This window comes from Oncorhynchus mykiss, chromosome 18, assembly GCF_057628025.1.
Source record: "Oncorhynchus mykiss isolate SJ-2025 chromosome 18, ASM5762802v1, whole genome shotgun sequence".
Lineage (NCBI taxonomy): Eukaryota > Metazoa > Chordata > Actinopteri > Salmoniformes > Salmonidae > Oncorhynchus > Oncorhynchus mykiss.
In genome coordinates this window covers 23,810,077-23,823,215 of record NC_143039.1, presented here as the reverse complement: position 1 = coordinate 23,823,215, position 13,139 = coordinate 23,810,077, and the positions used below count along the sequence as shown (strand labels likewise).

Below are 13,139 nucleotides of genomic sequence, written 5' to 3'. Positions count from 1 at the left end.
ACATGATTCCATATGTGTTATTTCATAGTTTTGACATCATCACTATTATTCTACAATGTAGAAAATAGTAAATATAAAGAAAAACCCTTGAATGATTAGGTGTGTCCAAACTTTTGACTGGTTCTGTATGTTTCAGTAGGATTGGATTTTGGGCATTTATAGTAATGATTATCAATTGTACTGCAGGGATGGAACGTAAGTCGCAGAAAATAGAGGTTGTGGTGGCAGCTGCAGAGAGGCATTCGGGTCTGCGAGACTTTACATCAGAAGAGTTGCAGGGTGTGTTAAGTGCTAGTGTCCTATCCTTTCAGGCTGTTGGCCTGAAGTAGGACTAAATATATTTAAATAGTTGAGTGTGGTATTTCTTTGTTATTTTTGTGAGTTTTTTTTTTAGTGTTAGATGGTAAGGTATTTTGTTATTTATTTATTTTAGCAAAGTATAAGGGAGTTATACCCCAGTCTAGTAGGTGGCGGTAATGCAACGTGTTTTTTTGGGATGCCAACCGCAATCTCAGCGAAGAAGAAGGCTATGACCCGCACAGTTTTTTTTAGCACATCTAATTTTAATTTACTTTTATTTAATATGTAAACAAACTAACTAGAAAATATGCCCAAACTTACGTTCATTGGATTGTGCTTCTGCTTTCGTCTGGCGCAAAAGGTGGTTTCCGGAGGTAAGTTGAACCGACCGGCCTACCTAATATTTGTGTGCTATATCTAGTGTTCTTATTGTATAGCCTAGCCTACAACATTATCACATAATGTTTGATTGTCATGTACAATAGGTATAGGATATGTATCAATGTGCCGTATGAACACAATATGCGTGTTGCAACTTAACGAACAAGCGCAGCCGCCGGAGTCGGGAATCAATTCAATGAAAAAACGCATGGCATGTGGGTTTGTATGAGTACCGCACTCTTCTTATTCCGTTTAGCTACGCACAGACGAATTTAGCCAAGGCGCAAGCATACAGAAGGGGCTGGGTGTGCATGGATGTGTGTATACTGTAAATCATTTCTCAATAACTACCCCTTGTAGTAAAAGGCATTTACTACAAGGGGTCCTCAAATAGCACTCTTAAAAGTATATACAGTAGGGCAAAAAAGTATTTAGTCAGCCACCAATTGTGCAAGTTCTCCAACTTAAAAAGATGAGAGAGGCCTGTAATTTTCGTCATAGGTACACTTCAACTATGAGACAAAATGAGGGGAAAAAATCCAGAAAATCACATTGTAGGATTTTTAATGAATTTATTTGCAAATTATGGTGGAAAATAAGTATTTGGTCAATAACAAAAGTTTTTCTCAATACTTTGTTATATACCCTTTGTTGGCAATGACAGAGGTCAAACGTTTTCTGTAAGTCTTCACAAGGTTTTCACACACTGTTGCTGGTATTTTGGCCCATTCCTCCATGCAGATCTCCTCTAGAGCAGTGATGTTTTGGGGCTGTTGCTGGGCAACACGGACTTTCAACTCCCTCCAAAGATTTTCTATGGGGTTGAGATCTGGAGACTGGCTAGGCCACTCCAGGACCTTGAAATGCTTCTTACGAAGCCACTCCTTCTCGTTGCCCGGCGGGAGGTTTTCACTCAAAATCTCACAATACATGGCCCCATTCATTCTTTCCTTTACACGGATCAGTCATCCTGGTCCCTTGCAGAAAAACAGCCCCAAAGCATGATGTTTCCACCCCCATGCTTCACAGTAGGTATGGTGTTCTTTGGATGCAACTCAGCATTCTTTGTCCTCCAAACACGACGAGTTGAGTTTTTACAAAAAAGTTATATTTTGGTTTAATCTGACCATATGACATTCTCCCAATCTTCTTCTGGATCATCCAAATGCTCTCTAGCAAACTTCAGATGGGCCTGGACATGTACTGGCTTAAGCAGGGGGACACGTCTGGCACTGCAGGATTTGAGTCCCTGGCGGGGTAGTGGGTTACTGATGGTAGGCTTTGTTACTTTGGTCCCAGCTCTCTGCAGGTCATTCACTAGGTCGCCCTGTGTGGTTCTGGGATTTTTGCTCACCGTTCTTGTGATCATTTTGACCCCACGGGGTGAGATCTTGCGTGGAGCCCCAGATCGAGGGAGATTATCAGTGGTCTTGTATGTCTTCCATTTCCTAATAATTGCTCCCACAGTTGATTTCTTCAAACCAAGCTGCTTACCGATTGCAGATTCTTCCCAGCCTGGTGCAGGTCTACAATTTTTTTCTGATGTCCTTTGACAGCTCTTTGGTCTTGGCCATGGTGGAGTTTGGAGTGTGACTGTTTGAGGTTGTGGACAGGTGTCTTTTATACTGATAACAAGTTCAAACAGATGCCATTAATACAGGTAACGAGTGGAGGACAGAGGAGCAGAGGAGTCAAACAGTGCAGACAGGAAAAAAAAGTAGCTGCATTTGTTTAAGCTGTTTTCTAGTGACATTTATTTGGATATATCCATAGCAATGATGTAATGATGCACGATTTTGCCTGGCATAGAAAATGTGCACTCTTGTTAGGACACTGTTGTTCAAAAGAGCTAGCCAACAACACAGCTAACACAATAACTTCAAACTGAAGCTGGAAAGACTGCAAACTAGCCGCACTTCATTTCGTTATAACTTTTTTAAATTTACATTTCTTTGTATATAAATTCATAAAAATGATGCCAGCTGATTCAAGATTTTGACTGTCTGAGAAATACTGCCTGCCTCTCTCTCTCGTCCCGACCCCTAAACGTTCATTACTATGGTACAGTTGGAGATCAAATTTGAATATTGAAACAATGTTGCAAATGTCAGAGAGACGGACAGTAAGGTTTATACAAATCTGAGATAATGTCTAAATGCTTTTTATAGTGGGGATCAAGTGTATATCTTCCCTGCCTGGGATGAGGAGACAGTGGATTGCGCAGTCAGATGGAACAGAGTAAATAGGCATTTTAACATCATAGATTTAGCCGATGATAACTTGTGCAATAGACACCATCTGGAATGTGCTTTTAGCCAATCAGCATTCAGGATTGGACCCACCCATTGCATAATAGTGGACAGCCTCCGAGGCAGCGTGTATCCAAAGATTTTCATCTGTTGCGTAGTCTAGATCAATTTCTACTCCAGTGGTGTTAGTGAGGGGGAAAATAGTGGTAAAATGGTCAGACTACATAGACAAGATACACCCAGCAAGCAGAATTCTAGATATAAACAGTAAAGGTTGATAATAATGTCTCTTTCAATGCCAATAGGGTTAGGACTACATATTTATACCCTAACCATAATGTGTTACCCTGGATACATTGATACTCTGATACATGTATGAAATGTCTGCTCTCCTAGATTATCTTTATCATGAAGTGGGAGGTGAGCTCGTGTTGAAACCAGATAAGTCCACAGTGCCTGACCCCATCACAAGCATCCTATGGAAGCATGGGAAGAACAAGGTGGCAGAGTGGGACAAGGATTTTGGTGGTCTGGATATCTATGGTGCCTTCAAAAACCACACAACCCTGGACAATACTACTGGAGAGCTGAGAATCAGTGGATTGAAGAAAACAGACAGTGGAGTTTATTCTGTGGAGTTCAACAGCAAACTGCTTGACCAGACATATACACTGTCTGTTATCAGTAAGTATTTCTGTGTTTGTGTGTACATCTGTGTGTATGTACCTGTGTGTGGTTGTGTAGAAACAGCAGGTTATCTATTGCTGTGCCTCATAAGCTTTTCCCCAAATGATTCCTGTTTCTTTCCTCTATTTACAGAGGCAGTCCCCAAACCCACCATCACTTCTTCCTGTAACCCAGACAAAACCTCCTGCACTCTGACCTGTGAGGGCGACACCACTGATGCTGAACCAGTCACCTACAGCTGGAAAGAGGGAGAGGGGGCGTGGGAGGTCATAGGAAAACAGCTGGTTGTCTCTAAGAACTACACTGGTAAATCAACCAACAGTTACAAGTACTTCTGCAAGATGAAGAACTCCGTTAGTGGGGAAGTCAGTGAGGTGTTTGGTCCAGGTGAGTGGACCCTCAAGTGTGTTACAGTCTTATGTATTGATATGTTAGTAACACTGCTAGTGTTGTAGGACATTTTCAATGCTACACTATGTTGAAAACAGACATTGGGGTTTATTATGTGGAGTTCCAACAGCAAAGTGCTTGAGAGGACATATATATTATGTTATCAGTAAATGTTTCTGTCTGTGTGCCTCTATATTAAATAGCAGATTATGCAGTGCCTCACAAGCATTTTTTTCCTGCTTTTTCTTTCTCTTTCGTTCCTGAATTTACAGAGGCAGTTTCCAAACCCACAATCACTTATACCTGCAACTCCAACAAAACCTCCTGCATTCTAACCTGTGAAGGCGACGCCACTGGTGCTGAACCCGTCACCTACAGCTGGAAAGTGGGGGAGGGGGCGTGGGAGGTCATAGGAAAACAGCTGATTGTCTCTAAGAGCGACACTGGCAAATCAACCAACAGTTACAAGTACATCTGCAAGCTGAAGAACTCTGTTAGTGGGGAAGTCAGTGAGCCAGTTGGAGAGGTGTTTGGTCCAGGTGAGTGGACACTCATACGTGTGTTAATCTTATCTATTGATATGTTAGTGACACTGCTAGTGTTGTAGTGCAGCATTCAAAATGTCCTATGTTGAATACCTGAAACTCCATTCAAAGTATTAATACAAAATGTATTTTTCATTTCAGAGCCTTCTGAAATTGGTGGTGGGGTTGTTGTTGGTGTTGTCGTTACCATTGTAGCGCTTGTTGCCGTCATAACAGGTAAGAACAGCACGTCTATCTAACATGTACATAGTTGTGAAGCACAGATTGACATAACAGCAGCAACAACAGTGATGAGCTATACCCCCTGAAGGGGATACCTGTTCTACCTATATTTACAGTAGTGTTCAGGTGTGCAGGTACTGTGTGCAGGTACTGTATGCAGGTTGTTTATTGGTGCTGTCTGAAAATATCTGTTCTTGCAGCTTAAGCGTGTAATTGTCAGTGAAGTCATACTCAATAGCTGATAGAATGGTTAATGCAGACTTGTACTTTAAGAAGTTGTCAAATATTTGTATTTTCACTCCCCAGTTTGGTTGGTGTGGAAGAAAATGAAAGGTAGGATGATTCTCTGTCTCTTTCTGGTCCAACTCTTCATACTCACTGCTTCACCAAAACGTTAGACAATGTGCATTTAATTTAATTGAAATGGTCTTAATAATGTATTAATGTATGCACACTGCAACACTCAGGCATCATTTACAAATGCAGTATTTGTGTTTAGTGAGTCCGCCAGATCAGAGGCAGTAGGAATGACAATGCATTATATTGATAGGTGTGTGGATTGGACCATATTGCTGTCATGTCTGAGCATTCTAATTGTAACAAGTACTTGTAGGTGTCATGGAAAATGTATGGAGTAAAAAGTACATTATTTTCTTTAGGAATATAGTGAAGTACAAGTTGTCAAATATATAAATAGTAAAGTACAGATACACCCCCCCCCCCCCCCTATAACAAATTCCCTGTCTTAGGTCAGTTAGGATTAGAGGTCGACCGATTTAATCGGAATGGCCGATTAAATTATGGCCGATTTCAAGTTTTCATAACATTCGAAAATCGGTATTTTTGGGCGCTGATTATTATTTTTATGAAAATCGGTATTTTTGGGCGCTGATTATTATTTTTATATATATATAAAAATAATAATCAGCGCCCAAAAATACCGATTTTCGAATGTTATGAAAACTTGAAATCGGCCATAATTTAATCGGCCATTCCGATTTTATATATATATATATATATATATATATAAATAATTGTTTAAAACATTTATTTAAACTTTATTTAACTAGGCAAGTCAGTTAAGAACACATTCTTATTTTCAATGACGGCCTAGGAACAGTGGGTTAACTGCCTTGTTCAGGGGCAGAACGACAGATTTTCACCTTGTCAGCTCAGGGGATCCCGAGAGTCTTGCAACCTTAACTAGTCCAACGCAATAACGACCTGCCTCTCTCTTGTTGCACTCCACAAGGAGTTACGCAAATGCAGTAAACCAAGGTAAGTTGCTAGCTAGCATTAAATTGACCTTTATAAAAAACAATCAATCATAATCACTAGTTAACTGCACATGGTTGATGATATTACTAGATATTATCTAGCGTGTCCTGCGTTGCATATAATCTGACTGAGCATACAAGTATCTGACTGAGCGGTGGTAGGCAGAAGCAGGCGCATGAACATGAATTTAAACAGCACTTTCGTGCATTTTGCCAGCAGCTCTTCGTTGTGCGTCATGCATTGCGCTGTTTATGACTTCAAGCCTATCAACTCCCGAGATGAGGCTTGTGTAACCGAAGTGAAATGGCTAGCTAGTTAGCGCGTGCTAATTGTCATTGTGTTGCTGGTTCGAGCCCAGGGAGGAGCGAGGAGAGGGACGGAAGCTATACTGTTACACTGGCAATACTAAAGTGCCTATAAGAACATCCAATAGTCAAAGGTTAATGAAATACAAATGGTATAGAGGGAAATAGTCCTATTATTCCTATAATAACCACAACCTAAAACTTCTTACCTGGGAATATTGAAGACTCATGTTAAAAGGAACCACCAGCTTTCTTATGTTCTGAGCAAGGAACTGAAACGTTAGCTTTCTTACATGGCACATATTTTACATGGAACATATTGCAGTTTTACTTTCTTCTCCAACACTTTGTTGGACTTTGCATTATTTAAACCAAATTGAACTTGTTTCATTATTTACCTGAGGTGAAATTTATTTTGATGCATTATATTAAGTTAAAAAAATGTGTTCATTCAGTATTGTTGTAATTGTCATTATTACAAATAAATAAATAAATAAAAACAGCCAATTTAATCGGTATCGGCTTTTATGGTCCTCCAATAATCGGTATTGGTATTGGCGTTGAAAAATCATAATCGGTTGACCTCTAGTTAGGATCACCACTTTATATTAAGAATGTGAAATGTTAGAATAATAGTAGAGTGATCTATTTCCACTTTTATTTCTTTCATCACATTCCCAGTGGGTCAGAGGTTTACATACACTCAATTAGTATTTGGTAGCATTGCCTTTAAATTGTTTAACTTGGGTCAAACGTTTCGGGTAGCCTTTCACAAGCTTCCCACAATAAGTTGGGTGAATGTTGGCCCATTCCTCTTGACAGAGCTGGTGTAACTGAGTCAGGTTTATGGGCGTCCTTGCTCGCACACGCTTTTTGAGTTCTGCCCACAAATTTTCTATAGGATTGGGGTCAGGGCTTTGTGATGGCCACTCTAATACCTTGACTTTGTTGTCCTTAAGCCATTTTACCACAACTCTGGAAGTGTGCTTGGGGTCATTGTCCATTTGGAAGACCCATTTGCGACCAAGCTTTAACTTCCTTACTAATTTCTTGATGTTGCTTCAATATATCCACATAATTTTCCTACCTCATGAAGCCATCTATTTTGTGAAGTGCACCAGTCCCTCCTGCAGCAAATCACCCCCACAACATGATGCTGCCACCCCCTTTCTTCGGCTTTCAAGCCTCCCCCTTTTTCCTCCAAACATAACAATGGTCATTATGGCCAAACAGTTCTATTTTTGTTTCATCAGACCAGAGGCCATTTCTCCAAAAGGTACGATCTTTGTCCCCATGTGCAGTTGCAAACCGTAGTCTTTCTTTTTAATGGCGGTTTTGGAGCGGTGGCTTCTTCCTTGCTGAGCAGCCTTACAGGTTATGTTGATATAGGACTCGTTTTACTGTGGATATAGATACGTTTGTACCTGTTTCCTCCAGCATCTTCACAATGTCCTTTGATGTTGTTCTGGGATCGCTTTGCACTTTTCGCACCAAGTACGTTCATCTCTAGGAGCCAGAACGCATCTCCTTCCTGAGCGGTATGACGGCTGCGTGGTCCTATGGTGTTTATACTTGCGTACTATTGTTTGTACAGGTGAATGTGGTACCTTCAGGCGTTTGGAAATTGCTCCCAAGGATGAACCAGACTTGGAGGTCTACAATATTTCTTCTGCGGTCTTAGCTGATTTCTTTTGATTTTCCCATGATGTCAAGCAAAGAGTCACTGAGTTTGAAGGTAGGCCTTGAAATACATCCACAGGTACACTCAAATAATGTCAATTAGCCTATCAGAAGCTTCTAAAGCCATGACATAATTTTCTGGAATTTTCCAAGCTCTTTAAAGGCACAGTCAACTCAGTGTATGTAAACTTCTGATCCACTGGAATTGTGATACAGTGAAATAATCTGTCTGTTAACAATTGTTGGAAAAATGACTTTGTCATAAACAAAGTAGATGTCCTAACCGACTTGCCTAAACTATAGTTTGTTACCAAGAACTTTGTGGAGTGGTTGAAAAATGTATTTTAATGCTTCCAACAGAAGTGTATGTAAACCTCCAATTTCAACTGTACATCCTAAATTCAAGGAACCTCTTCTACTCTGGTTGCTGTAAACCAATGTTGAATGACCAATCCTATGGGAAACACTGCTGTAAATGACAGATTCTTAAAAGTGAATTATAATACACTATGTATTGGGAAAGTGGGGATAACTAGTCAGTTGTACATCTGAATGCTTTGAAGTATAGTAGTGTTTATTTCAAAATGATCTGATTTAGAGAAAGTTTGTCCTTCTGTTCTCATCAGCAGCTGACACCTAAATATGAGTCAAAACCTGAGGGTAAGAAGGCAGTGGCATTCACCTGGAATTCTGCCACTGAGCCTCCTTTTCATTGTCATCCAGAAGTGAACACAACAAATACTAATGTGATCTGTGTATGAGAATGATAAGCTCAACTTTTCTCTCTTCTCCTCAGCTAAAGGCAGTGAAGGAGTCCAGACAGAATGAGGCAAGTAATCCAGTTAATTTAAGACTGTATAAAGCAGAGGTCAATTCTTAAATAGCAGTTGATGCAGTAGGAGAGAGGCTGTAGTTGATGTCTTCCTTCTGTGTGTGATTCTGCAGAGATTATGGTTCCGCTGATGGTCAACCACAAAGCAGGGGAAGAGGACGCAGACAAGCCTGGAAAGGGGCAGGAGAATGGAGGCGTGTATGAAACTTAAGCGGATAGTTTACCCGACAGTTACAGTGAACTCCAACCATATTTGTCTTGATGATTTGATTCCTGTAACTGACTGATTCTTAAATGCTAAACGTCAATGGTCACAGACCATTGGCTACAGCTCAGCGTTCAACACAATAGTGCCCACAAAGCTTATCACTAAGTTAAGGACGCTGGGACTAAACACCTCCCTCTGCAACTGGACTTCCTGATGGGCCGCCCCCCCAGGTGGTAAGAGTAGTCAATAACACATCTGCCACGCTGATCCTCAACACTGGGGCCCCTCAGGGATGCGTGCTTAGTCCCCTCCTGTACTCCCTGTTCACCCATGACTGCGTGGCCATGCATGACTCCAACACCATCATTAAGTTTGCTGACGACACAACAGTGGTAGGCCTGATCACAGACAATGATGAGACAGCCTATAGGGAGGTCCTCAGAGACCTGGCAGTGTGGTGCCAGGATAACAACCTCTCCCTCAATGAGAGCAAGACCGGTTGCATCACTGCCTGGTATGGTAACTGCTTGGCATCCGATCGTAAGGCGCTACAGAGGGTAGTGCGTACAGCCCAGTACATCACTGAGACCAAGCTTCCTGCCATCCAGGACCTATGTACTCGGCCGTGTCAGAGGAAGGCCCAAAAAATTGTCAGACTCCAGTCGCCCAAGTCACAGACTGTTCCGTCTGTTACCACACGTCAAGCAGTACCGTAGTGCCAAGTCTAGGACCAAAAGGCTCCCTAACAGCTTCTACCACCAAACCATAAGACTGCTGAACAATTAATCAAATGGCCACCCGGACTATTTACATTGCCCTCGCCTTTGTTTTTACACTGCTGCTACTCGCTGTTTATTATCCATGCATAGTCACTTTACAAATGACCTTGACTAGCCTGTACCCCCGCACATCGACTCGGTACCGGTACCCCCTGTATATAGCCGTGTTATTGTTATGTCATTTTCTTCTTTTTTCTTTTATTTATTTAGTAAATATTTTCTTAACTATTTTTTGAACTGCATTGTTGGATAAGGGCTTGTAAGTAAGCATTTCATGGTAAGGTCTGTTGTATTCTGCGGTTGTACCATAAAATTTGATTTGAAATACATTATACTGTTTATTATAAGTATAGAGGGTTCATCTAGAACTGGGGTGTCAAACTCATTCCATGAAGGGCTTACTATCTTTTTTTTCTTCATTTTTCTTTCAATTAAGACTTAGACAACCAGGTGAAAGGAGTTCAAGTCCAAGGGAAGGGGCGATAACCTGCAGACACTCGGCTCTCAAATGTCGACCGCATTATCTACCAAGGGAATTCTCTTCGATTATAATCACAGCCGTATATATTCCCCCCCAAGCAGACACATCGATGGCTCTGAACAAACTTTATTTGACTCTTTGCAAACTGGAAACCACATATCCTGAGGCTGCATTCATTGTAGCTGGGGATTTTAACAAGGCTAATCTGAAAACAAGACTCCCTAAATTGTATCAGCATATCGATTGCGCAACCAGGGCTGGTAAAACCTTGGATCATTGCTATTCTAACTTCCGCGAACCATATAAGGCCCTCCCCCGCCCTCCTGTCGGAAAAGCTGACCACAACTCCATTTTGTTGCTCCCTGCCTACAGACAGAAGCTAAAACAAGAAGCTCCCGCGCTGAGGTCTGTTCAACGCTGGTCCGACCAATCTGATTCCATGCTCCAGGACTGCTTCCATCACGTGGACTGGGATATGTTCCGCATTGCAACAAAATTGCCGAATACGCTGATTCGGTGTGTGAGTTCATTAGAACGTGCATTGAAGATGTCGTTCCCATAGCAAAGATTAAAACATTCCCAAACCAGAAACCGTGGATTGATGGCAGCATTCGAGTGAAACTGAAAGCGCGAACCACTGCTTTTAATCAGGGCAAGGTGACCGGAAACATGACCGAATACAAACAGCGTAACTATTCCCTCCGCAAGGCAATCAAACAAGCTAAGCGTCAGTATAGAGACAAAGTAGAATCTCAATTCAACGGCTCAGACACAAGAGGTATGTGGCAGGGTCTACAGTCAATGACGGATTACAAAAAGAAAACCAGCCCCGTCACGGACCAGGATGTCTTGCTCCCAGGCAGACTAAATAACTTTTTTGCCCGCTTTGCCAACCAAAACATGCGGACTCTCATTCACTGCAGCCGACGTGAGTAAAACATTTAAACGTGTTAACCCTCGCAAGGCTGCAGACCCAGACGGCATCCCCAGCCGCGCCCTCAGAGCATGCGCAGACCAGCTGGCTGGTGTGTTTACGGACATATTCAATCAATCCTTATCCAAGTCTGCTGTTCCCACATGCTTCAACAGGGCCACCATAGTTCCTGTTCCCAAGAAAGCTAAGGTAACTGAGCTAAACGACTACCGCCCCGTAGCACTCACTTCTGTCATCATGAAGTGCTTTGAGAGACTAGTCAAGGACCATATCACCTCCACCCTACCTGACACCCTAGACCCACTCCAATTTGCTTACTGCTCAAATAGGTCCACAGACGATGCGATCTCAACCACACTGCACACTACCCTAACCCATCTGGACAAGAGGAATACCTATGTGAGAATGCTGTTCATCGACTACAGCTCAGCATTTAACACCACAGTACCCTCCAAACTCGTCATCAAGCTCGAGACCCTGGGTCTCGACCCCACCCTGTGCAACTGGGTACTTGACTTCCTGACGGGCCACCCCCAGTTGGGGAGGGTAGGTAACAACATCCCGCTGATCCTCAACACTGGGGCCCCACAAGGGTGCGTTCTGAGCCCTCTCCTGTACTCCCTGTTCACCCATGACTGCGTGGCCACGCACGCCTCCAATTCAATCATCAAGTTGCGGACAACACTACAGTGGTAGGCTTGATTACCAACAACGACGAGACGGCCTACAGGGAGGAGGTGAGGGCCCTCGGAGTGTGATGTCAGGAAAATAACCTCACACTCAACGTCAACCAATCTAAGGAGATGATTGTGGACTTCAGGAAACAGCAGAGGGAGCACCCCCCTATCCACATCGATGGGACAGTAGTGGAGAGGGTAGTAAGTTTTAAGTTCCTCGGCGTACACATCACAGACAAACTGAATTGGTCCACCCACACAGACAGCATCGTGAAGAAGGCACAGCAGCACCTCTTCAACCTCAGGAGGCTGAAGAAATTCGGCTTGTCACCAAAAACACTCACAAACTTCTACAGATGCACAATCGAGAGCATCCTGTCGGGCTGTATCACCGCCTGGTACGGCAACTGCTCCGCCCACAACCGTAAGGCTCTCCAGAGGGTAGTGAGGTCTGCACAATGCATCACCGGGGGCAAACTACCTGCCCTCCAGGACACCTACACCACCCGATGTCACAGGAAGGCCATAAAGATCATCAAGGACAACAACCACCCGAGCCACTGCCTGTTCACCCCGCTATCATCCAGAAGGCGAGGTCAGTACAGGTGCATCAAAGCTGGGACCGAGAGACTGAAAAGCAGCTTCTATCTCAAGGCCATCCGACTGTTAAACAGCCACCACTAACATTGAGTGGCTGCTGCCAACACACTGACTCAACTCCAGCCACTTTAATAATGTGAATTGATGGAAATTGATGTAAAATATATCACTAGCCACTTTAAACAATGCTACTTAATATAATGTTTACATACCCTACATTATTCATCTCATATGTCTACATCTACTGCATCTTATTGTAATACATGTATCACTAGCCACTTTAAACTATGCCACTTTGTTTACATACCCTACATTACTCATCTCATATGTATATACTGTACTCGATACCATCTACTGCATCTTGCCTGCCGTTCTGTACCATCACTCATTCATATATCTTTATGTACATATTCTTTATCCCTTTACACTTGTGTGTATATAAGGTAGTAGTTTTGGAATTGTTAGGTTAGATTACTCGTTGGTTATTACTGCATTGTCGGAACTAGAAGCACAAGCATTTCGCTACACTCGCATTAACATCTGCTAACCATGTGTATGTGACAAATAAATTTGATTTGATTTGACAACCAG

At 42.4% G+C, this 13,139-nt stretch overlaps 1 protein-coding gene across 1 annotated transcript; it reads left to right on the top strand.

Annotated features, from left to right (window-relative positions):
- The first annotated feature begins 491 nt into the window (after positions 1-491).
- Positions 492-13,132, top strand: LOC118941103 (cell adhesion molecule CEACAM1). Its single transcript, XM_036952008.2, has 8 exons — positions 492-674; positions 3,327-3,614; positions 3,750-4,004; positions 4,280-4,546; positions 4,694-4,768; positions 5,081-5,107; positions 8,834-8,866; positions 8,983-13,132. The coding sequence occupies exons 1-7, from the start codon at positions 608-610 to the stop codon at positions 8,863-8,865; spliced, it is 1,011 nt and encodes a 336-aa protein (XP_036807903.1). The 5' UTR covers positions 492-607; the 3' UTR covers position 8,866; positions 8,983-13,132.
- Positions 13,133-13,139: the final 7 nt, after the last annotated feature.

Excerpts from the sequence above, each read along its gene's own strand:
- LOC118941103 (XM_036952008.2), top strand. The coding sequence starts at position 608 with ATGCCCAAACTTACGTTCATTGGATTGTGCTTCTGCTTTCGTCTGGCG. Across the intron at positions 3,615-3,749 it reads ATATACACTGTCTGTTATCA|AGGCAGTCCCCAAACCCACC; the intron begins GTAAGTATTTCT and ends CTCTATTTACAG. Across the intron at positions 4,769-5,080 it reads GCTTGTTGCCGTCATAACAG|TTTGGTTGGTGTGGAAGAAA; the intron begins GTAAGAACAGCA and ends TTCACTCCCCAG.